The sequence below is a fragment of the Leguminivora glycinivorella genome, chromosome 13, assembly GCF_023078275.1.
Source record: "Leguminivora glycinivorella isolate SPB_JAAS2020 chromosome 13, LegGlyc_1.1, whole genome shotgun sequence".
NCBI lineage: Eukaryota > Metazoa > Arthropoda > Insecta > Lepidoptera > Tortricidae > Leguminivora > Leguminivora glycinivorella.
In genome coordinates, this window is record NC_062983.1 from 4,443,452 (window position 1) to 4,468,621 (window position 25,170).

Below are 25,170 nucleotides of genomic sequence, written 5' to 3' on the forward strand. Positions count from 1 at the left end.
TCTCCCTTATAGCAGGGAACAAACAGAGTTGATGGTGATGTAAAAAAGATTATTTGTATTATTGAAAAATACAAAAAAATGCTTTGAAATTAAAACAAGTTATAATTATATGATAAATCGAGAATCCGATCTTCTATATATCTTACGTATTTGCCAGCTGAAACCTCGAAAGTGTTATATTACTGACCTGATTAAGTAAAGTAGGTATTTGCTTATCTATATCATAACGACATAACTTCACTGCAGGTTAAATAGAGAAATAAAAAAAACTATGCTGTAGCGTAGATAACAATTTATACAGAGTGGCCTTGGATGGAATGCGCTCATAATATAAGTAGATAAACTCAGTTTACCTAATAAAAATATTATTTTATTTTAGAAAACGAATAAAACTGGGTAGTTTTTCCACACTGTATAAATTTGAATTCTACTGTCGTGACATACTTACTTAGTTAAGATTTTGAACAAATGACACTTTAATTACATTATTATCCACAAAATATTTTTTTTTATTGTTATTGATCACTAAACACGGAATTCACTAAACACTACTTATAAGATGATACACTAATACTTTGTGTAACCTCCCTCGTTATTAATAACTGCCTGTAAACGGGATCTCATTGACGTAACTAGGTTTTGACACAAATCGGTACCGCGAATATTGTCCCAAATTTTTAAACAATGTGCTTCCAATGCTGCCGGTGTTCTTTCGTTTTGATTGTCCCATCGTTGGACAATGACACCCCATACATTTTCTATTGGGTTTAAATCGGGTGACCTTGCAGGCCAGGGAATGTCCTTGATGTCATTTTTGTGTTGACCAAACCACTCCTTTACAGTACGCGAACAATGTATCGGGCAATTATCTTGCACAAACGACAATACCGGCAATTCAGTCTCAGGATACACGTTTCGAACTGTAGGTAACATCGTATTTTCCAACACGTCCACGTAATTGTCACTATTTGCGCGGCTAGGTATCCTGACTAGTTCTCCCGGACCGGCTGCAGTCATCCAACCCCACATGTTCACGGTGATGCGACCTGACTCCATATTGGGCACGACATGCTCATTGTTATACCGCGTATTGTTTCGACGCCACAAATTCAACCGTCCGTGTTGGCTCGATTTAAATGTCTTCTCATCTGTAAAACAGTCATTTGATTTACAAGGGGGCAAAGTTGTTGTTTAACCGCACGTGCCAATATTGATACCCGAACAAGCGACAGATTCCAACCGCGAACCACGAGCGTAGCGTGTGGTTCAAAAGTGGGATCTTGAGCGTTGCGAGGGTTTCAACGCACGAAGGTTAAACAAACTTTTCAACCAAAAGAAACACAGAAATTTTTACCAACCCAAACAAAATCCTAACTGTAAAACATGAAACAAAATGAAATAAATTTATTTCAGTATTCAATATTTGTGATTCAATATCATAGGTAGTTAAATTCTACTAGCCAGTTTAGGATATCAAGTTAAAAATTGTATTAAATTACTTTACACTCTTGTGGATAAAATGAAATTTTGCTACCTATCTGTATTAGAAGAATTAAAAGAGCCTTTACCAGTTTAATTTGCTTTTACCATAAAATGGAGAAATAAACAAACACAGACGTAATAAAAAACACTAAATAGTAGGTAAATTATTAACCTGTAAAAATAACGTTAGTCCAGTCGTCGTCTAGATGTTTTCGAGCAAACTGTAACCTAGCAGTTTTATGTGCAGCAGTCAACAAAGGTTTGACGGCATGTCTGCGATGATGGAGACCCTCTTTATGAAGCGCACGCCGAACAGTGCGCGCACTCGTGCCAAACAATCCTGCGTAATGCCTTGTGGGCCTGAAGCCATCTTGCTCATACTCCTGCACCATTAGCTGACGTTGCTCAGTGTTTATTAGGCATGGTCTACCTGATTTAGGCCGATGCAACAGAGATCCTTCCCCTTGATACCTGTCAACCCACAGGCTAACAGTTTTACGCTGAAACAATGTAACAATATTCATACTTATTATCATCACATAATAATGTCTAGCTCGAGTTGATTTTACTAAACTCAAATGTTTTAGCAAAACAACAATATAAAATGGCGAATACTAATTTTGCATTTATACATTAATTAAAGGAAATGGTCTAAAATAAAAAGAAATATGTTATTATTTCACAAAATGTTAAGTAGGTAAAAGGTTTCCTGTTTCATAATAAAAATAAGAAAAGTATAAAACAAAGAAATGCCATATAACTCATGTATTGTAAGGAAAAGTGAAAATTAAAAAAGTTACTTACGTTTACACCCATTTCTCTTGCTATCTCTGATTTATTAAATCCTTCTTTGTGCAAGGCAATTATTTGCGATCTCATTATCATATCGATGTTGGAATGAGAACTCATCGTTATTATAATATGAGTAAACCTAATATAACTCAAAACGCAATTAATTCGGACGTAAGCGGCAACGAAGGACGAACAACGAAAAAGTCTGATAGAAAAATAATTTTGTATGGTGTGAATAGAATTTAAATCTACCCTCTTAACGTTTTAATACTAAACGGAATACTGGTAAAATTAAACGTATTGCCAATTTACAGTAATGAGGCATGCGTCAATTTGGGGGTTGTTGCATTCGGATAAGGTTCCTATTCCATTGGCATGTTTATCGAATGATCTTTAAGTGGTAGTAAATTTCGCCGGCTTCGTTAATGATGCTATGGCCCAGTGGCGAGACTGCAAGGCGCAAACGAGTCGGGCGCTCCTAAGTCCCGGGTTCAAATCCCAGCCATGACAATGACGTGATTTTGTGTTTTTTAGCGTCTTGGCTTGAAATGGCACTCCGTGACACCAATTTGAACTTATTCTCAGACTGATCCTGATAGAAATGAAAAGAAAAATGTGGCTAAGAAAAAAACTCAATACTTCAAAAACCGGTTAAAGTGTCTTTGAAATAATTTGGATGGAAGCGAAATTAGCAAATGAAAGATTGCAATCAACACAAAAATGTATTTTTCTGTATTCAATGACGCCAACGCCATCTAGTGACAGCTAAATATACCAGTAAGGTTCGTGTATAGGAATAATAGCATAATTATACAAAGAACGCATAGATGGTGCTCAACTTCGCTGCAAGCGACTTTTTCGCTGAGTTGACCATCGTCTTTAGGCCGTATCTGTACACACACACACATATGGAAAAGATGCAATTGGCGCATCCAATTAAAAGTGTCTGTGGGTGTTGGTTGTGGCGTAATGTTAACGCCTACTATAGTGATTTTTAAATTTGAATAGGTAGACGTTTGAAGCGCTGGTAGCCTAGCAGTAAGAGCGTGCGATTTTCGTTCCGGAGGTTGCGGGTTCGAACCCCGGCTCGCACCATTGACTTTTCCGGAACTTATGTGCGAAATGTTGATATTTGCCAGTCGCCTTTCGGTGAACGAAAACATCATCTAGTCTAGTTACCCTTCGGGTTGGAAGGTCAAATAGCAGTCGCTTTCGTAAAACTAGTGTCTACGCCAAATCTTGGCATTAGTTGTCAAAGCTGAGCCAGGCTCTAAGGCCCATAAGGTAGACGTTTGACCACGATCATACCTAATGTTAAGTGATGATGCGGTCTAAAGTGGAGCACGCTTACCTATGAGATACCTATTTACTTTTACTTTAAAGAGACCTGGATCGTACTCATGCGGAAATACAGACTCAGGCAGGGCATTCCACCCTTTGGCGGTTCGCAAAAGAAATGTTGAAGCGAAACGCTTAGTGCGTACTTTCGGAATATTAACCGTGAAGCGATGCCGTATTGCCGATTGTCTGGTGGTCCTATGGTGAAATGGGGACGGAGGAGCAAGGTACAGTTCCTCAGCGCACTCTCCAAAATGTGACCGATAAACTGGCAACCTCCAACGATGCTCCAGACTATGGAGTCGAGAATTGGTTGATATAAATAAACCTGTATTAATCAAATATGATTATATTCAATTACCGTGATAATTATTCATGAATATTGCCCAACCAAATTATTCCACGCATAATGAATTTAAAATACATCCCTCAGTATCGAGTTCGTTTTAGCAATCGTGGCCAATTGATAAACTGTTTATATTTATTGGCACGTGTTCAATCAATTATCAAAGTAATTCAATTTCAGTATCATAAATATAGAAATGGGAGTGTACATTTTACGGAAATCGTTATTTCCACATTGCATTTTTTCCTTTTGCAATGTTTACCATTTGTTTTTTTTTCAATACCTTATAATCTTTTCCCGTAATAAATTCTAATAGTCCGCATATTTTCCCATTATTTTTATTTCTAGCCATTCGCATATTTTCCCATTCTTTTTATTTTCCTTTCTATTTATTTCCCTGTTACGTTTTCTCACCATTTGCACAATTTTCCACTTTATTAATTTGAAGTTCAGCGAAAGTTTTCTATCAGATTGAGTAAAATTGCCCGGGTGTGTCATGGTTTATATATATTTAGAGTTTATGATGTCTTACGAAAGTTTTACTTCTTTAACAAGTTTTTTAAAATACCTGAAGACATTGGTATATATCCAATCTTTCGGTAAAAGGTCATAATGTTATTTTATCGCGTTCGACCCGTGTGTGTCTTGAAAAATGTGTACGAAACGCGAGAACTTAAAGTGTTCTATTGGTATATCCGATCCATATCGTATTGAAATATAATATTTGACTGATATTAAATTTCTAATGAGGCTACAAGTTAATGGAAATCTCCAAAAAGATTTTATGAAAACAACCTTAAACTTACCCCACGCAATTTTCGTACTTTTACATTTTCTACCAGTCATAGCGCCGAACAAAAATACCCCAACAAAAACGAAGCTAAAAATACAGAGCGAAATATACAACAAAGATATTGGAAGTGGCTTGTTTACTCCGTCGTGCACAAACGGCCTAGCCAAAGTGACGATCGAGGAATTCGCACGAAGCGCTTTGCTTCTTCTTTTTTACGCGTACTGCCAAGAAGTGGCGTTCTTCTATTCCACACGTAGGTATACACACACACGCACACACACACACACACACACACACACACACACACACACACACACACACACACACACACACACTGCATTCCGAGCCCATATAACCCAACAACCTTCAAATCACGGGTGAATAAGTATCTTCTGGGCGAGCTCACTCCATCGTAGGCCACATCTTTGCCTGTGGTTAACCTAGTTTAGGGCTCAGCACTATTCCAAGGCTATTTTACATTAACTCCATTATTCATATGAAGAGTAAGCCCTATAATTTAATAAGAAGTCTATATATTAGGATAGAAATAAAATAAATTAATTGCTTAGTATTTAAAACTTACCTCTTCTTTTCACAATACCCTTCTAGTCAAAATGTTCTTCTGTCTTTTAAACTTTTAAAGAACACAAGGACAATTTGCGAGCGCAATAAGTTGGCACGCAGCCGGGTAACCGGATAAGTGGGGCCGGATGTCCGGCCGCGTCTTGCCCGGATGCAATGATCCGGTGCAAGCACACTGGATTGTCCGGCCCGGGTAATGCGCACACATGGGGAACATAGAGAAAGTAGGACGCTAGACTTGGTGGCAGAAGTAAGCGAGTTTTTACAAATTATGTAAAAAGCAATTTTTACATAATCCATTACATTCTACCTATATTATGTCAAATTTATATTATTTGACATTGTAATTTTCTTAATGCTCTTAGTTTTAATATGACGATCATTATTATGAGATATCTTAATAATCTACCTATTAGATTTTTTCATTTAAAATGTATTCCATTATGTATTTATTTTTTTAGTTTGATTTTTTTTTTATGTTAACTCTTTTTGTTTTGATTATTATTATTGATATTATACAATTGAATGAATGCATGTGAAATAATTATATTGACGATCATAATGTAAATTCATATAGGTTAACATAGCATAATTTATAATGTAATTTATCATTATGAAATAAATAAAACTAAAACTAAAACTAAAACATTCAGAAAAGGGACTGTGAGGAGGAATGGAAGTGGCGCTTTCCTGTTCTAGGTATTTTGTAAGTGTATATTATTTATTTCATTTTATTAGTGTCTCGTGTAGACATTCAATCAATTGAAACCCTAGGCCACTGTAGAACTATGTCAAGCATAGATTTAATATAAGAAGATCATCCCGTCCCATACATTAAAATGTGACCGTCTAAGAACGCGCATACACTGCACCACACGTAGATGGCGCCATATTTTGCTCCCTTATAACTCAATCAAAGCTGCAGTTGTAATGAAATTTAAATGTGGTAAAATTATTAATGATCATATATTGTATATGTGAATTATTATGGGTATAGATAGTCTATTCGGAAGAAGAAGAGTCATCAATGTGGCCAATATTCATTCTGCTTTTTCCGTCCCGACTTTTTTTACGTTCCATTTCCCTTTCTAAGACACCTAAATGAGTCTTTGGCACATTTATTGTTTTGATATGAATTTCGATAGACAACATGATGAAAAATTATTATCCCATTAAGTAGCTTTTTGAGAGCGTTGTTTATTTTCTTTTACAATAAATATCATTTTACATTTCGAGTCTTATTGTGTCCTCAATTATAGTATTTTATAACAGGCGTTTAAAGGAGGTCAAAAAGGATGTGTGGCGTGGGTAACAATTTGAGGCGAAGCCGAAAACTGTTAATAAAGACGCCACGAGTATTTTTTGATTCATTTAAACACCGTTGCATTCAATACTTTTTCTACGACCATGCACTTAGTTTTTAATAGATTTCTTGAATAACTTTCGTTGAATTCACACTGTTTCCTGTATTTTGACGCAAAGGTTTGCACTGTCAGCTCAGCTGCCTAAAGCTTTACCGCGCACGCGCGCAGTAAAGTTATAACAATGCGTTGCCTTGGTTACAGAGCCAAACAATGCTTTTTCAGTTTTTTCGATACTGCTCGCGTGCGCGGAAGCCGGCGGACGCTGGCTTTGGGGAATACATTTTTATGAAGGGTTTTAAAGATCTATGCACGACCTTGTAAATGACGAACAACAGTTCGGGAGTATAAAAAAAAACAATAATATTATTAACCCGGCTGTGCTGCAAGCTAGATTAATTTGATGTAAATGAGTTAAAATTAAAAAAAAAGTATTATGTAAAGTATTATATTGAATAAGCTAAATAATTGTAGTTGTCCTACACGTCCATGCCTATTTTCTAATAGTCGTTCATAATAATCATTTGTCTAATAGTCGTTCATATCGTAACCATTGTGTCTCCTTTGTTACAGTGTCCATGACACAAGTAATAGCGGTAGCGGGCGAACCCGTGTACCTCCCGTGTGACATCGCGTCTACAGACGAGGATGACGCTGTGCTGCTAGTGTTGTGGTACAAGGAGGACCTTGGAACGCCGATTTACAGGTAAAAAACATACATACACATACATAAATACAAATACGCCTATTTCCCAGAGGGGTAGGCAGAGATCACGGATATCCATTTACTACGATCCTGACAAACCACTTTCGCTTCACACTTTCATAACGTTTCTCATACACGCTCGTCGGTTTCGAGTACTTCTGACCTGGCCTTTTTGCAATATTTCCCCGATTTGATCAAGAAAAGTTCGCCTAGGTCTTCCACTTCCAACTGACCCTTCCACTCTTTTTTCATATATTTTCTTCTTTACAGGTAAAAAAAAATGACACAAAAATATAACTAAAATTCAGAATTCATTTAAAAATTAAAAATTGAATGTCCGCCCCAGTGCGCAGCGCCTAAGTAATAGTTTTCCACTTTCTAATTTATTGTTAGTGTAAAAGTATCCATTGCAGAATAGATTCTGCTTCTTAGAAAATTTAAAATTCCAAAGTTATATACTTTCTGAGTGCTGTCAACATAATAAAAAAAAAAAAAAAAAAAAAAAAACTAACACATACATAACATTCACATACATACACACACACATACATATACATATACATACATATACATAATGCATTCTTAGTATTTTTAACGTAGAATAGCACGGACGCACAACACACTGGAGTGCGAAAAGATTTGCCTTTGACGTCAGATTTGGTTGCGTTCACGACTAAATTTTTTTTTTTTTTTTTTGTCAACGTTCCGTTTTTCGAATTATAGATTTTAATGTTTTAAAAATGTTTATTTATTTATGCTGTTGTAATTTGTTAACTTATTCTAAATTTTAATTTCCTTTGTAATGGGTATACTTTCCGTGGTATCATTCGGTATGGCCCTGACGGAAGATCAGCGTTGGCCACCCAGGCTAACACCATGCTGAGTCAGGACCATATTCATGGCAACTATGTGTACCTACTTACCTTTTGTGATGTTATGTGTGTAAATAATTCTCTGTTGTTGATCTGTATTTGTGTGTGTCTTTTTTGTATTATTTTGCCATGAGTAAAAATATTTCTATTTCTATTTCTATTGTTACGAGCTTAGTATTGTTATGAACGTGTTATGCTATTTCAGTCAGGTACTGACATTGATTGAACTAGAATGACGAATACGAAATTTTCCGGGAAAATATGAAGAAAAAAACCTTTTTCGCACTACATCTGTAAGTAGGTATAGTCGTAATCATCGGATTTCTTTGAAACTTTGTCAATTCAGAAATAATCAATCATACCTTAGAATACATTTTCCGAGTGGGTAACCATTTATTTATTTATTACAAATCTGTTATACATGTGTTTGTAAAACATAAAATTATCTTACAATAAAACTAAATTATTAAATCTAAAATTAAACTTAAAATAAAATTAAAATTAAATTAAACTAAATAAATCTAAAATTAAACTAAAGTAAATCTAAAAACGTCCCCTGTGGCATAGTACCGAAGACGCTGGCAGCATTTCCTCGCTGGATTGTCAAGCTAATACGCTGAGCGAGGAAGCTGCCAGCTCTTCGGTCGCCGGTGGCGTCTCTTAGTCTCTTCGATAAGTCCTTGAAGAGACTCAGAGCGCCAGGGCCCCACGGACCAAGGGTCTCGACGCCGAATGGAATAAAAATATATTCGGCGCCGAGACCGCTGTATTTTCCTACCTTTATTTTCTCGGCCGCCTCTGCTGCTGCCGCTGCCCTCACAGAGGTTCGGTGGAGATGAGACGGGGCCAGTGTGTCAACGCAAGTTGCGTCCCAAACCAGCACCCGTCCCATATTCCACGGAACCAACGACATCCCATCCGGTCTCTTACCGTCCGTCCTAGATATGCCGGTCGGCTCTAAAAGGGCCGGCACATTGACTGACGCAAGAGACCGGCGGATCACGTCGTTGAGGGCAGCATGCCTCGAGAAGCGGCCAGCGCTTCGTTGGCAGGAAAGCCCGTGGTGCCCAAGTCGGTCAACCTCATGACCACAGGGGCAGCGATGGGGGCGCAGACCGGGACCCCAAGACGAAGAGAAACTGAAATACGAAGAGTATCGGGGTTAAAAATGTGCCCAAATTTGGTGAAGGGTGTGCATGGAGCCAGAACCCTGCTTCGCTGGTTCCAGCTGCTAGGAGTCTGGCTCGTCCCTCAGTGTCGGATTGGGCTAGGAGGGAACTAACGGTCAATTTACATATAATGTCGTCCCAGCTCCTTTGAGAATTTGGATATTCGGGAAAATTTTGACCGGGGCAAGCAATTGACCAAGCATTTTTGGCGTCAGCCAAGCCCGCAGCCTCACAGTTTGTTCGTAGGATTTTTCCTATGAGACTGGACGAGCTATGAGCTGACGACAAAAAAGCTGGTAATGCCACACTGGAAATTTTGCGGATCCCTAACCCACCGTGCCGGATGGGAAGGGATCCCTGGGTCCAAGACTGCTCGCTGAGTTTTATATTTAGGACGGATTCTAGGTTAATTTTAATTATAATATCTATTTGTGAAAGAAGATTTTGATTTTTCCAAAGGGTGCAGCAGCGAAGCACATAAGTTAATTTCGGGACGAATAGGCAAAACCTTATAACAGTCAAAGCGTAGTGAGGGCTAATTTGGAGCAAACGATGAGAGTGTTCTTCGAATTTGGAAACGCAATTTTGAACATAACTAGGAAAATTTTCTTCGAAGATGGGGGATCCTAGGAGGCAAAGGTTACTCTTGTCGAGTAACTTTATATTAGGCGCGAGAGAGTTGAATTTTTGAACAACGTCATCTTTGTTAATACAGGAATTTTGAATGAATAATTCACACTTATCAAAATTTAGTTGTAGGCCAATGGAGTTAAATCTTTGGATGATCACTGTAAGATCGGCTAGTACAGTGTCGGCGTCGCCTCCTAGGGTCCCGTCATCCAAGTACCAAACATTAAATTTAGATTTCAAATTTTGGATGATAGGATTTATTGCCAAACTAAAAATTGCTGGCCCCAGGGGATCTCCTTGTTGGCAGCCTACTTCTGACGATAATTCGTTTTTTCGGTACATTAATTTCGTTGGATCTGCGTAACAGTGGAGAAGATAGTTATAAATTTCGGGAATGTTAGATTTGGCTTCTGCCAACAAGGTATCTCTCCAAAGAATTGAATGCGTTTTTGACATCAATTTTGAGCAAAACTTCGCATTGGTCGTCGCTAAGGAATGTGCGGAGGGCGTGCACGGCGGCTTCGCAACCTCCTTTGATTCCAAAGCCTAATTGAGTCGGTTCGAAAGACTTTTGCAATTTTGGAAAGATATGTCTAACGGCAATTTTGGATGCTAAACGGCGAAGTGTTGCACCAACAGCAATTGGCCTCACCCCTCCATCCTTTTTAGTTAAAGCTATTAAATTTGCTCCATATAAAATGGGTACAATTTCCGAGTTAATATTTCCTGTGAACATTTTGTTTATTAATTTCGTGATGTTATTGGTTAATTGTTCGCCGACGTCCCCTAAGGACGGGCATGTCAAATCCTTTAGATGTTGTGGGCTGAGGCCATCGAGTCCTGCCGCAGACCCGGTTTTAAAAGAGCAAATGGCATTGAATACTTCAATGTTTTTCGTCTGCAAGCAGGACTCCGTTGCTGTTGGAGGGTCGAAAAAGTAGGGGGTCGCGGGAGCTGGGGGATGTTTAGTTTGTAGGGCCAAAAAGGTATCTGGGTTATCTGGAGACAGCACGTCGCTAGAAAAAAGAAGGCGAGCGGCGCCTTTCAGGTCTCCCTCTGTGATTTTATTTTCAATGGATTTGATTTCGTTGTAGTTTTTAGGAAGATGTCTAGGTGTGGTTGAGGTTGAAGGAAGTAAAAAGTTATTGCAATTATTTTTAATCTTTTGAGTTAGAGATATGTTTTCGTTGTTTATTTTTGAATGTAATATAACGTAAGGAAACAAAAGGAGATTGTGCCAATCCTCAGTAGTGTTAGCATCACAACACTTTTTTATGAGGTGGCTAAGATGGGTTGCTACCGAGATTCGGGCACCGCGCGGGATACGTTTTACTACTGGGACGTTTTGTTTAAGATTACTGAGGCGGATATGGAACGGATGATGATGAATAGGTGGTGTATTGGCTAGGATAAGCGGAGAATTATTCTGGCTGAGAGCATTACGATGGATTTTGGTTTTATGGATATTTAAGCCACGGCTAGTTTCAAAGGTTTTTGAACACAACGGACAAGGATGGATAGTGGAAGACGTGCTATCACCAGATTGGGTCGCGGCCTGCATGAGAATTTAAAAACTAAGTACATTAGAAATACAACTATGTAAAAATATAACTATGACTAAAAATAAATACCTATTAACACTGAAAAAACCACAAAACACAATATTATATATAAAAAACAAACGTCTGTCACTATTTTGGTAGCTGTCACGGCTGGCAGTAGGACTGCGGTGCGCCGTCGCAGGCCGCGGCGGATGCTAGGCCTTTGGCCGCCCGCGGTTCAGTGCTGGTCGGGGCAGTCTACATTTTTAAGGAGACCATAACTATTTTACTTGAAATGCAGAAACATCGGTGATTTGACAGCGGAATATGTCAATCTCAAGAAAACTGAGGAATTGGTAGGTATATCTTGTTTGCGACGTCAGAAAATTCTGCGATCATATATTATCGTAAAAAAGGTGCTGATTTGTTAAAAATTAGTTACTTTTTCGCCATGTTGGTCAAAAATATGTATTTTTATAAATTAAATAAAATCAGCGACATTCGTTGTAAACCTGTCAGTTTTTTTTGTAACCATTTACAAACCGGAACAATAAGTTATTCAATAAGTATAATCTCATTTTATTAGTTCACAAAACATGAAATATTGGCTCTTCAATAACGGACTCAAACAATACCCACTTGTATAAGAATAAGTACAAACAAAATTAGGAAATAGCGAGAAATTTGCTCTCGGCAAAATCTCGAGTCTGTTTATTGGCCAAATTCAATGAGTACTCTTAACACGGTGAGCATAATGTGCGAGTGGTGCAAGGCACAAGCGTAGCGGCCTGGGTACAATCCCTTACGCTCTGTAAGCATTAGTATGGATCGAAAAAACACTTTTCTGGAATAAGCTAACCAATTTTTCAGAATTTTAGCGGCTATTTTGGCCAATGTAGTGAAACTACGTGAACTTGGGCGATTCTTGCCGCTATTTTCGTAACTTTTGGTAGTTTCTTATAATGACATGTATCAAATAATGAAGTTCAATTTTCAAGTTTTATGAGATTTTCAAAATTTTAAACCTATTGCGGAGGCTGAAGATGTTGATTTAAAAAGCTGAAAATTTGCACAATGGCTCATAGACTAGGGTCATTGATTGATAACTATTAGGTTTACTAACAGAAAAGTGTTTTTTCGATCCATCGTAATAGTATAAGCGTATCGTAGTTACCTCTTATTATTGCTCTTCTGTAGTGGTGTGTCCGTTTTGATTCGATTCGAGCTTGACTCCGTTTCGATTCGATCGCCACGTAGCGTTGTCAGTTCGACTAGGCCGGCTTGTCTCAAACTTGGTCTAACAGCCCAGCCACGACGTTCGTCTAAGCGCGACAGCGGTGAGCGGCAGCCATACGTGCGAATGAAAAGTCCCATCGCTGTGTCTCTCTCCGATGTCGTGGCTGAGCAATAATGCGACAGTGGCAAGCGGTACTCATAGGTGCAAAGGGTCCAAGCCCCGTAGCCAAATGGAATTTCTGCAACGCGAAACGCCACCGAAACGCCCCAGAAATGTAGTCTGGCTCGGTCGCGCCAATACGCAAGAGGGATATAAATATATAGCTACAAAAGAGATATTATCGTGAGCGTTTCGTGAAAGTTTGTGCATTCGGAAACGCACACTGGTCATATTTATTAGAACATCATTTCATTATTAGTTAGCAAATGAGGGTGCACCATAAGGAGATATTCCTTACGATACAAATGTCAACTAAAAAAGCGATAAGCGTTTGGCAGGAAAATAGAGAAAATATCTGTTGCTCTTTGCTTACTAAATTTATTTTGATATATTTGTAGTTATTATATCAAGGAGTCACGTATATAAGGCCAACTTGTGAACAGTAGTAAAATAAAATTCTCTCAGTGTTTCAGGCTCAATAAGGAAAACGAGATATACATGTTCCAGAATCGTTAACTTTTATAGTATTGTCCGAAGTAGTGACCTTTTTCTAAAATGTGTTTGACCCATATGGCTCTCCCTGCATCCTTTTCGATATACCATCCCATGGACACTGCCTGTCAATAAACTCTTTTAACTACAATGGAATTAACATCTGTTCAAAAATGAGCCTGGGCTTTGAAAGGTTGAGGTAACTGCCGAGGATTCCTTGATGACTATTCATGTTCCTTTTAACCACCAAGAGGGCACCTTATACTGGTCCAGAAAATCGGCTTTAAGGTTTAGTAAAAGTCGCCTGGTTTTCGAGATTTTCACACTTTTTAAAATTTTAGGTAGTATTAAAATTTTAAAAAGTGTGAAAATCTCGAAAATCTCGAAAACCAGGCGATTTTTACTAAACCTTAAAGTCGATTTTCTGGACCATATCCTGCCCTCTTGGTGGTTAAAAGGTTGTCCATTAATTACCGGGCACCCTGTATAATATTTTATCGCCAGTGTCCGAGGTGTGCCTTACCCCTGGAACGCCGTTGTCAATGCTGAATTAATAACCTTCAGTTTGTTAGTTACAGTTTAACTTGTCTAGGACAGATCTGGAACAAGGCATTTGAGGGGTTAATACTCAAAATGGAAGCTACTTTCATGTTCTTTCGACTGGATATTTATTCGTGATTCATTATTCAGTTCATGCCTTGCACCATCGTCCGTGCCTCATCCAAAACTCTTTACAACATTGTAAAGACAACTCGAAACTTGGCAAGGGCTTTCAGGTGAAGAATTTATTCGATTTCAGTAAACGCGAAGGCTAATGACGTTATTGTTTTTCTAACATCAAAGAGGGAATTCTGGATGAAAGCTTTTGCCAATTTCGCCTACTTTTGTTTTATTAAGTAAAGTGATAAGTGATATTGAAAAGAGACAACGAGAAAGTTCGTTATATTTTTAAGAAAATGTGTTTTGTAGGGGAGACCGGATATAGAAGTCACACGGGTTGGTTGTCACAGCGGCCATAACTGACTACTAACCGAACGAGTGAGATAATTGACTGGTATCAAAAGATTGCGAAGCTATAGCCAAAGCATATATGCATATTCATAGACGTTCACTAAAGTTATTAAGCCGATAAAGTTCGTTTGTTCCTTTCTATCACACCAATACGTCAGAAAGGAACATACGAAGTTTATCGACTTGATAACTTTAGTGAAAGTTTATGAAAAAGGGGATTAAAGTTGTTATCTTTTAACGCATTTTTTAAGGTGTCATAGTATTGCAAGCTCCAGCAAGCTGTTGTAATTTATCTTATTTTCGTTAGTGGGGTAACTAATAATTCGACTTTCGCTCGACGTTGCACAATGTAGGTAGATACCTGTAGGTATTTTTAGTCTCCTAAATTTTTTCACACCTGAGATGCAGCAAACTACTACGTGAACTTAGAACTAAAAGACGTATTAAGATGATTTCTAGCTTGCTATGAATAAAAAAATCGATTTATTTACTTGAACAGACTAAGACTCAGCATAAAACTTAATAGACAGCTTAAATCTAAAATAGGACTAAAAGGATGCTGCCAACATTTCCTCACTGTATCTCTGTTACGTTGAACGGAAATTCCCAGCTACGGTCACCAAGGAACCTAGCCAATGTCACAATCGCTACGAAAACGATATTAGAGTAAGCGACTGTGACTGTATTAGCCAATACCACCTAGCCAGGTGTCCCGTAACTCAAGCGGACTTCGCAATTTTCTGTAAATTTCTAAGAATTAGTTCCTCGAAGCAGTTTTTTCTAACTAGTCTGGCCTTCTACTTGGTATTTGATAGGTAGGTGATGATGATGTCCTCCCAGACGTATCCGTCGACGGCGACACCTGGACAATTCAGGTATTTAATAAGTTCTGACGTGCATGGGCTCGATCGTGACTCGCGAAGCCGAGTTTTGTTTTAAACTTCCGGTCGCAAGTCATGCAGTAAAGTTTACCATTTGCGTCATAGGTGTATGTGTAGGAGGGCTTGGGCCGAGATTTTCGGATCTGGCGTTTAGCGTCAAGATCTTCGAGGCGTGCACTTTCGAAGTCGTTGATACCAGTGTTGATCGCAGTTCGCCAGTCCGAACTCTGAGTTGCAAGCTCCTCCCATGATTTACACGATATACCGATGGCCGACAGTTGGCGCTTTAGGACATCCTTGTACCTCAGATATTGCCCACCAGCCTTGCGTTTACCCGAAGCTAGTTCAGAGTAAAACACAATTTTGGGCAATCTTGATGGTGGCATGCGCACAAGGTGTCCACACCAACGCAGTTGACCTTTGACGAGTAGGCATTCCATACCCGTCATATCAGTACGACGCAGAACCTCCGAGTTTGGAACACGATCCTGCCATCTCACCCGAAGAATTGCTCGGAGACACTTTAGGTGGAAGGTGTCGAGACGTTTGATGTCTCCCTTGTACAGACACCAGGTCTCCGAAGCATAAAGCAACACAGGCAGATTTATTGCTTTGTAAACGGCGAGTTTAGTGTGAAGCCTGAGATCGTGTGATTTCCAAACTCGTTGGTTGAGTCCGCCAAAGACTGCTGCAGCTTTTGCTATCCTGGAGGATATCTCAGACTCGAGACGATTGTCTCTCCGCAATAGACTCCCAAGGTAACGAAAAGTTCCTACTTCCTCTAAAGCATTGCCTCTAAGGTGAACAACAGCATCGTTCGCAGATTTCCCCCGTGCAGGTTGTTTAAGAATCTGGGTTTTCGACGCGCTGATCACCAAGCCGAACGTACGGCACGAGTCGTCCAAATTGTATAGATAACTTTGCAGGTCCTCCAAGCTGTCCGCCATAAGGCAAACGTCGTCAGCATAGAGAACTTCTGTGATTACAGTGGAGGTTACTTTTCGTTTAGCTCTGAGTCGCGCAAGATCGAATATACTTTTGTCCGTTCTAGAATTCACCATGATTTGATGGTTACACTTTCGAAGAGCATCGTTCATTACGGCGGACAAGTTATTATGTGATAGGTAGGTACTGAGGTTGTATCAAGTAAGTTTTTGTTTTTTTTTCTTCATTGTATCGCTGAATCTTATACATAGGAATTCCAGGATAGAAAAAAATATTTTAGTAACATCGCGGTTCTCTGAACTCACAAAATATTTAATATCGCTGGTTGCACAAAGGAAAAATATTTATTGTAAACGTTCTAAGAATTTCTTCGCTTTCTTGAAAACAAAACAATAGATACCTCTTGATTTCGGCGCCAGACTTCGTTGCGCTTAAGGCGAAATTTCTTGGTTGGAAAAACGAAAAAAAGAGAAAAAGTTAGATTGAGACAAGTTGTCTATGAAATAATTTTATGGCTGAGAATCTAATTTTTTCACTGCCTCAAACCAACACAAAATGTAAAGTCGATGATAAGAAACTCTTGTGATCAGTTTTAAAATCTCCGTCAATAGAAATTGCTAAAAAATAAGAATTGGTTAAATCAAAGATTCAGCCCGTATTTGATGTGGTAAAATGGAAATAGAAGACATTTTAAATAAAATATTTGTTAACATTGTTAAGACGATACAGGAGGAGTCAATTCTCCATACAAACGCTCTCGACTATTTCCTCCCTGGTTTTTGAAGATAGAGCACTGATTTTTTTTCAACACGGATTATTAATATTTTTATCTGTGTCGGACCCATTTGATTTTTTTTATATTCTCATTTTTAAAGACCCAACAATAATTTCCAAAACCGGCCTTATTGATTGTGGCGCAAAAAGAGGTGTGGTAATCAAAATTTCACAGATTCTTTCAATGTTATTAGGATTCTCAAATTTAGTTACGATTGATTAAGTTTTGAAGGAGGAAACAGTCGAGAGCGGAGCCTCGATTTTAAAGATTTTTTCGCAATATCTTTTAACTGAATTGTTCTGAATGGACAATTTTTTTTCGATTAATCTAATTAATAACACTAGTATATTTAACTAAAATGCCCAAATTGAAAGGAAGGCTCCTTTCCATTTTAGCATTTTCGCTCTTGTAGCGTCTTAATGGCTACTTTCATACTAGTTATGATCAATCTTAGAATAAGGCCAATATAAGTTTGCAACGAGTTATACAGAGTGGAGCCTGTAACAAAAGCAAAAAATTAAACTTTAGGCTATTCTCCTTATACTGATCAACATTTGTTCAGCGACTTTTAAAAATAACTTCTATTTTGATTTTTATCACCCTTGAAAGTTTTTTCTAAGAGGTAATGTATTGCGAATTCTGTTAAGTGTAAAGTGTGACTGACAACGTCAATGACAACAATAATGGCGTCCATTGAAGCTAATATTTATTTTGTATGAAAAGTTAGAAAATTAGAGACTTCATGATTTTGTAAAGTCGCTAAACAAATGTTGGTCAGTTTAAGGAGTACAGCCTACAGTTTAATTTTTTGCTTTTGTTACAGGCCCCACCCTGTATAGCGCCTCCTTAACATGAGTTGTTTAAACGTCTTACTTAATTTATTGAAGTTTGAAGTTTATAATAACGTTTGCATCGGCGAGTCTGTCAAAATCGTAGGTAACTTATTTTGGACCGACGTCTGAATATTGGACGAAGGATGCCTAACTATCGTGACGATTGCTCGAGCATCGATGACGAAGCGCTTACGTCAGCAATTCCCGTCAACTTTGTACAATGCCACGTCAGCAAATTTTAATTGATCCTATTTTGTTACCAACATTTAGTAATATAATTCGACTTTCGTAAGATATATACAGGATAATTGTTATAATTAAGAAAATATAGATACTAGAGAACCTTAATGACGAAATAAAACTTAATAAAATCTCAATTCATCAACAAAATCTTGGTAACAAAATAGGAATTAATAAAAACAAATTTAACTTTTCCCTTAATTTTTGTACAAAGTTGACGGGAATTGCTGTTTGATTTGTCTATCAGTATCAATCTTCTACAGGCTGAAATAAAATTAAAGACCATTAAAATTAAAGACTGAAATCTTCTCGAGGCTCAAGCGTAGGGTTAGAGACGGCGTAGCTTTATTTGACGTTCATATGCGCATTTTAATATGCCTACTTGAAAATAAATATTTTATTATAATTTTTTTTTCATTTTCATTCAAACTTTTAAGATCATAATAAACAACTTTTATTATGGGACTAAAGCTGAAATCACGAAAAAATAGGCTGTTCCATAGAAACGAGCAGCATCATGACAGTCGAAATGTATGAAACAGACGAATTTTTTTTGCGATTTCAGCATCTCAAAAGTCAGTATGAAAATTTTGAACAGTCTTTTTTATTTCATCCTGTATGTTAGGAGGAGAATGGTTGTTTTCGTACGGTACAATAAACAATTGGTACGTTGGCAACACGCAGTGTGTTGTAGGTACTCTTACCACGAGACAGTGTTAAATTGCTAACGTCTACATAAGTTTACTTTCATGGTTATCACTCTAGGGTGGAGCGAATTCAGAAATTTTGGAAATAATGCAATTGAATACCGCCCAAAGAATGCCTAAGTTTTTGTATTATTACGAGAAAAAGAATAAAAAAAATCTAGCTATATACTTTTGGCTCTTTACCATTGATTTAATAAAAAAAATATTAATATTTTTTTGTAAAATATCATTTTTTAAATTTTACATATTTTTTTTTAACATTTATGTAATAAACACCAACAACACCAACCTTTAAAACATTTTTTTTTCTGAGACTTAACCCTTAGTCTGTGTTTGATAAGGATCCTACCATAAGGCGTTGGACTTAAAAAATGTATATCAAAGTTAATTTTTTATGACAAATTTTTGACAGACACAGACGAAAGGTTAAATTTACTTACTGCAAACTTGGAATTTTCAAAAAAATCCTATTTATATATAATTCGTGCTTTAAAAAATATTCAAAATAGAAAAGCTATCAGTCGAAAAAAGTCATAGCACATTGAACAACATATCAGTCCTACCAAACATTTTAGTTATAACGCTTCAGATTGTGCCTAAATTGCCTAATAACACCTAAAATATCACTTTTGGTCATCATGTAAAAATAAGAAAAATGTAAAAACCCAAAGCATTTAATTTACCTATATCTAAAGATGTCCTTTCATATAAAATACAACCCAAATAACCTGACCACAAAATTAAAATTTTGAAAAAAACCCCGAACGCGACATAGTGGTCCGATTTTCATGAAACGTGGCTAAAACTAAATCGAAATCGCTTCATCCGTAGCTCCCGAACGGATAAACCGATTTAGATTTAGTTTTTTTGTTTGAATGCTGAGTTAGTTGGGAGTGTTCTTAGCCATGTTTCATAAAAATCGGTCCACTACCTATGTGTCGATCGGGGGTTTTTTCAAAATTTTAATTTTGTGGTTAGGTTATGCTTATGAATGATAATATTTAATGAAGTTTGAGTTTGATCTTTTTTGAGTAAATATTTACCTCAAGTTGGTGTGGTGTATTTTGTAACGCTTGTGATAGGCTAGTAGACATTCCTACACGTTGATCACGTAGACAACGTAGTAGTGATTGAATACAGATAAACCGCCTCTCCATACGATAAGGGATTGCCTCTCAGCACGTAGGTTAACTATATACAACCCACAAGCACAATGTATCTGGGAGTATTAAGGAGGAGTGTTAGGAGATAGGTTGAATATACTATACCTATGGACCACAGCTGACTACAGTGTTCCATCAACCATCTCCCAGGCTCTCAGCCTATCAATATTCCATTTTTCGAACCACACGAGTGTCAATATTGGCACGAGTGGTTAAACAACAACTTTTCCCGCTTGTAACATAATCAATCTATGTTTTTACTCAAGTTTTATGTTGTTGCTTTTTTAGGGTTCCGTACCTCAAAAAGGAAAAACGGAACCCTCATTAGGATCCCTGTAAGTTCCAAATGATTATCTAATACCTGTAAATGAGCAATTTTTGTATATTTATATGCGTCCGTCTGTCCGACTGTCACAGCCAATTTTCGTCAAAACTACTGAACCGATTAACTTGAAATTTGGCACACTGCCGCTGCAAGGAGTTACCAAAGCTCTTGAAATTGTATGAGTGCGTTTGAATATTACATATATTAAATTGGTTTTTGTTTCGTGTTTTTTAGAAATTGTTCAAAATATCGATTATTCGCTAAAATGACTTAAGTGTCTACAAAAAAGGAGGCACTTGGCCGGTTTTTTGTCGTAGTGATACCTACACGGCATCAGTAACATATTTCACAACAGTGACAATATCGCCCGACAGAGTCATGGCAATGACACTTCACTTATGTCACTTATTAACCCAGAAATAGACATAGAATGTCAGTGACAAGTGTCAATGTCACTGTTGTAAAAAGACAGGTAAAAAATCGTACAGTGTAAATACGCTTTAAAATTCGTAACCAAAGACAATCTATTTTTAACTTCTTTTATTGGATAGGGACTTCCTGTCAAAGTTCTAAACTTTCCTGATACGAAGTTTGGGTGGTTAGAGACCGTTGCCATGGAGATATTTTGATTGCCAGTGCGGTAATCCATTTTTACGATAAACTTACATTATACTACCGGTAGAGTCTCAGTCTTTGAATCAAATACACAGCTTGGAGGAATATGATGTATTTATTTTAATATTACGTATTTGGGAGGACAAACAAAAAGAGTACCTGACGCTAGACAAGCTTGCGATAAAGAGGATGTGGTTCACAATTTTACATTCATGTAATTACTTATCAAAAAGATAAATTACTTATCAATTTTTAGAACGTTTGCTAACACATTTCGGTAAGTACATGGTATTGTGTCTATGAGAATACTGATGTCCCAGCGGTAAGAGCGTACGACTTTTAATCCGGAGGTCGCGGGTTGGAACACCGCGGCTCGTACCAATTAGTTTTTCGGAACTTATGTGCGAAATGTCATTTGATATTCGCCAGTCACTTTTCGGACTAATTACCAGAGATCGGACGGATTTGCGACATTCTTAGTGACAAAAATCCGATCTCTGCTAATTACAATAAGGCCTAGTTACCGAAGGGCTGGAAGGTCAGATGGCAGTCGCTTTCGTAGTTGTCAAAGCGGACTCCTTGTCTATGAGGTTACTTTATTGCACTTTTCGGTTTACTAACCAACATTTTTCGTCCACAGTGTCGACGCTCGAGAACGGGATTTCGGCGTCGCCGAGCGATGGTCCGACGAAAGCGTCTTCGCGTCCCGAGCGTACTTCTTGCCGGAACGAAGACCGGCAGAGTTGGGAGTAGACCGCGTAAAAGCGACCGACCAAGGCATCTACCGGTGCCGGGTCGACTTCAAACAGGCCCAGACGAGGAATTCTAGGGTCAATCTCACTGTCATAGGTAAGTTGAACTGTCCTTATATTCAGGCCTATGGTTAGCAGGCCTAGATTCAGGCTCCATGCTTATGAATAAATAGTTGTGTCAAGCGTATTTCTTGCCGGAACGAAGGCCGGCAGAGTTCGGAGTAGACCGCGTAAAAGCGACAGACCAAGGCACCTACCGTTGCCGGGTCGACTTCAAACAGGCCCAGACGAGGAATTCTTCAATCTTACTGTCATAAAAGGTAAGCTAAATTGCCGTTATATTATGTACGCTCAACCAACTTGAATCCTAGGCCACTCTAGAACCCTGTCTTATTGACTCCCTGCTGTATTTGTCATTACAAGCTTTTCGTTCATATTTTTCGTTTCGTATCATCCTTGCGTTATTTGGAAATTTGCCATTGCTCAGGGAGCCTGGGGTCCTCTTTGACAACTAATTCCAAACTTTGACATAGGCACTAGTTTTACGAAAGCGACTGCCACCTGACCTTCCAACCCGGAAGGACAGATCAGGCCAGAAGGTTCTAACTAGATCTTATTGGAATTATTCCGGTTTCCTCACTATGTTTTATATCAGTCTATTGATAACAAAATATAATACTCATTCTCATTTTCCACAATAACCCATACTTTTATAACTATGTTCATTATTCTATTCATACTAATTTAACTTCAATATCACATTTCAAGAGCAAACTTTTCTTAGTATTCATGTAAACTGCAAATGTGTTCTAGAACACTTGATGATATTTGACTTTAAAATATCAGATTCCCGAACTTAGTCTGGCTTCCGTCCAATCTTCAATAGTAGATTTTACATGTTTAATTCATAGTTATTGTAACATACGCATCTTTTCTGTTTTCAACTAAGTTCTTTAATAGTATTTTATGCAACTGGTGGTTAAAAGAGGTCAAAAAAGGTGAGTGGCGTGGGTAACAATTTGAGGCGAAGCCGAAAATTGTTAATAAAGACGCCACGAGCATTTTTTGACTCAGTTAAACACCGTTGCATACAATACTTTTTCTACGACCAAGCACTTATTTTGAAAGAAAATTATAAATCAACAAATACCTACTTTCAGTCATCTTAGTTATCTAGTGGACCGCCTACCATTTTGAATATGCAGTTTGAGTGCAAACATGAAAATAAAACTGTCTATGGTATGGTTCTTTGAAGCCTGGCCACTAAGACGAATCGAGCCGAGTTGAATCGAGTTCTCATACATTTGAATGCGATTCGACGCGTCGCCAATGAACGTAGCAGAAAACGAAGGAGTCTCGACTCTGCGAATTGGTTTGTTAAGTTGGTAGCAATGTATTTACTGAACTGTAACAGCTATATCGTGCTACTGCTACTAAATGTTTTCAGGGTATAGACTAGATAGACTTGTCCTGACATCTTTTATGTAGGGTTTTAAAGTTCTATGCACGACCTTGTAACTCACGAATAACAGTACGGGAGTAGAAAAAGGTATAAATGCCCCTATTGATAAAGTGTTCAGCGACTGGCCTAAGATGAATTGAAGTCAGGACAGGGCCTAAGGAGCTCATCAATTCAGTAATAGCTTATTTACTGTAGTTTTAAAAACATTCGTACCTAGTTCCACATACAGGGTGACCTGTTGTGGTGGAATTTAAAGGTAGATATTTAAGGCGTTAGCCCGTATTGCTGAAGACCCCGGTTTAGATTCTTCACAACTCAATTCTAAGATAATTACGAAATGCATAGTAATAATATAGGAAATACATAGAATCGATGTAGGGAACAAATCAAATTATTTTATTAAATATTTTTTGATTTGTTTTTTTAAGTAGTAACACTACTATATTATATACTATAAGTCGGGGTGGTGTAGCGGTCGAACACGTCAGCCGCGTTAGCTGGAGACCCGGGTTCGATTCCCGGCTTCGCCACCAGTGGGCTTGATCGCTTTTTCTTTAGTGTATGGTATCTATTTCAGTTTACCTCTATAATACATAGAATTAAGATACCTATCTTAAGCGAAAGGAGATACTATCGTATATCTACGCTAGGTTTTGCAAAAGCTGAAATGGCCGCCTAGTTTCTAGCAGGTAGCTTTTGTCAGAACCTGCAATCAAAACTTACGTTATCCCGGCATTCGCCACGGCTCATGAGAGCCTGGGGTCCACTTTTGACAACTAAATCCCAAGATTTGGCGTAAGCACTAGTTTCAAGAAAGCGACTGCCATCTGACCTTCCAACCCGATGGGTAACTAGGCCTTATTGGGATTAGTTCGGTTTCCTCACGATGTTTTTCTTCACCGAAAAGCTACGGTAATCTCAACTTTTATGAAGCCCAGCGAAAATAGGTATCCTAGGCGAACGGACGTGGATATTAATGTATCTATATACCAAATCAGACCGCCATCGGATAATAATTTTGAAATATCGACACGTGATGCCTGCCGATTGTGAAAGTCATAATTCCTTATTTGCTTGAATTGTTGGTATTGTAGATGGTGGATGTAAGTTGGTAGTTCAACACCAATCATTTAGTAGGTATAGGACTTTCTTAAACATTAGTTATACTACGCTCAAGAAGGCTTGTGTTGTGGGTACCTACTCAGACAAAGATACACATAATATACAAATATTATACGAATATTTAATCTACTAAATACCCATCATGTATTGTCTTAAGAACAAATATCTCCTGATCTAAATTAACGAAAGCAAAATGTTTTTTTTTTTTCAATTCTGCGAATTTCACACAACTAGTTCAAACGATATTGGCAATACGACGAAGCCAAGTTAAATGAAAGCACTCCTACAATATTGGCACGGGATGCTAAAAATACACCTATATGCAGTACAGTCCGCAGATGAGACAACGGACTAAAAGTACCTGACATTCTGAATAACTTTTCTTAACATCTGTAGTATCTTTCTTTCTTATCTTTACCTGCAGTTCGTGGCCAGAAATGTTAAAGTTTAATTATTATTTCTATATTATAAACTCCTTACTTACTGGCGCGATAACCCAAAATGAGTTTTGGCCTCCAACACAAGAGCACGCCAGTTTGCTCGGTCTTGGGCGGTATCGCACCAGCTTTCGCTGACGCCGAGCTCACGGAGGTCTACATGCACTCTATCCACCTAACGTTACTTTGGGTGATCAGCAGGACGGTGTCCATTCGGTCTTCCCAAGTAGGCCCATTTTAGCTTTTTAGGCGTTCAAAGGGCGGCGATGTATAAACACACAGAATAGATATTTATGTGGGATTATGTTATGCCTCGAACGAAAACTAGGAAACAACACTCAATATGTTTTATTCAATCAACAAATTTAATAAGAAATTAAACAGATTTTACAAATTGTTCTC

The 25,170-nt window shown here is 38.0% G+C and overlaps 1 protein-coding gene across 1 annotated transcript in view; it reads left to right on the plus strand.

Moving 5' to 3' along the window:
* Nucleotides 1–5,489: 5,489 nt before the first annotated feature.
* The window catches only part of LOC125232686 (kin of IRRE-like protein 3), an 83,982-nt gene continuing 64,301 nt past the window's right edge, over nucleotides 5,490–25,170 (plus strand). The window contains exons 1-3 of the mRNA XM_048138441.1: nucleotides 5,490–5,526; nucleotides 7,268–7,400; nucleotides 21,636–21,844. Of these exons, the coding sequence (XP_047994398.1) occupies nucleotides 5,490–5,526; nucleotides 7,268–7,400; nucleotides 21,636–21,844 (379 nt within the window). The remainder of the gene's footprint in view (nucleotides 5,527–7,267; nucleotides 7,401–21,635; nucleotides 21,845–25,170) is intronic.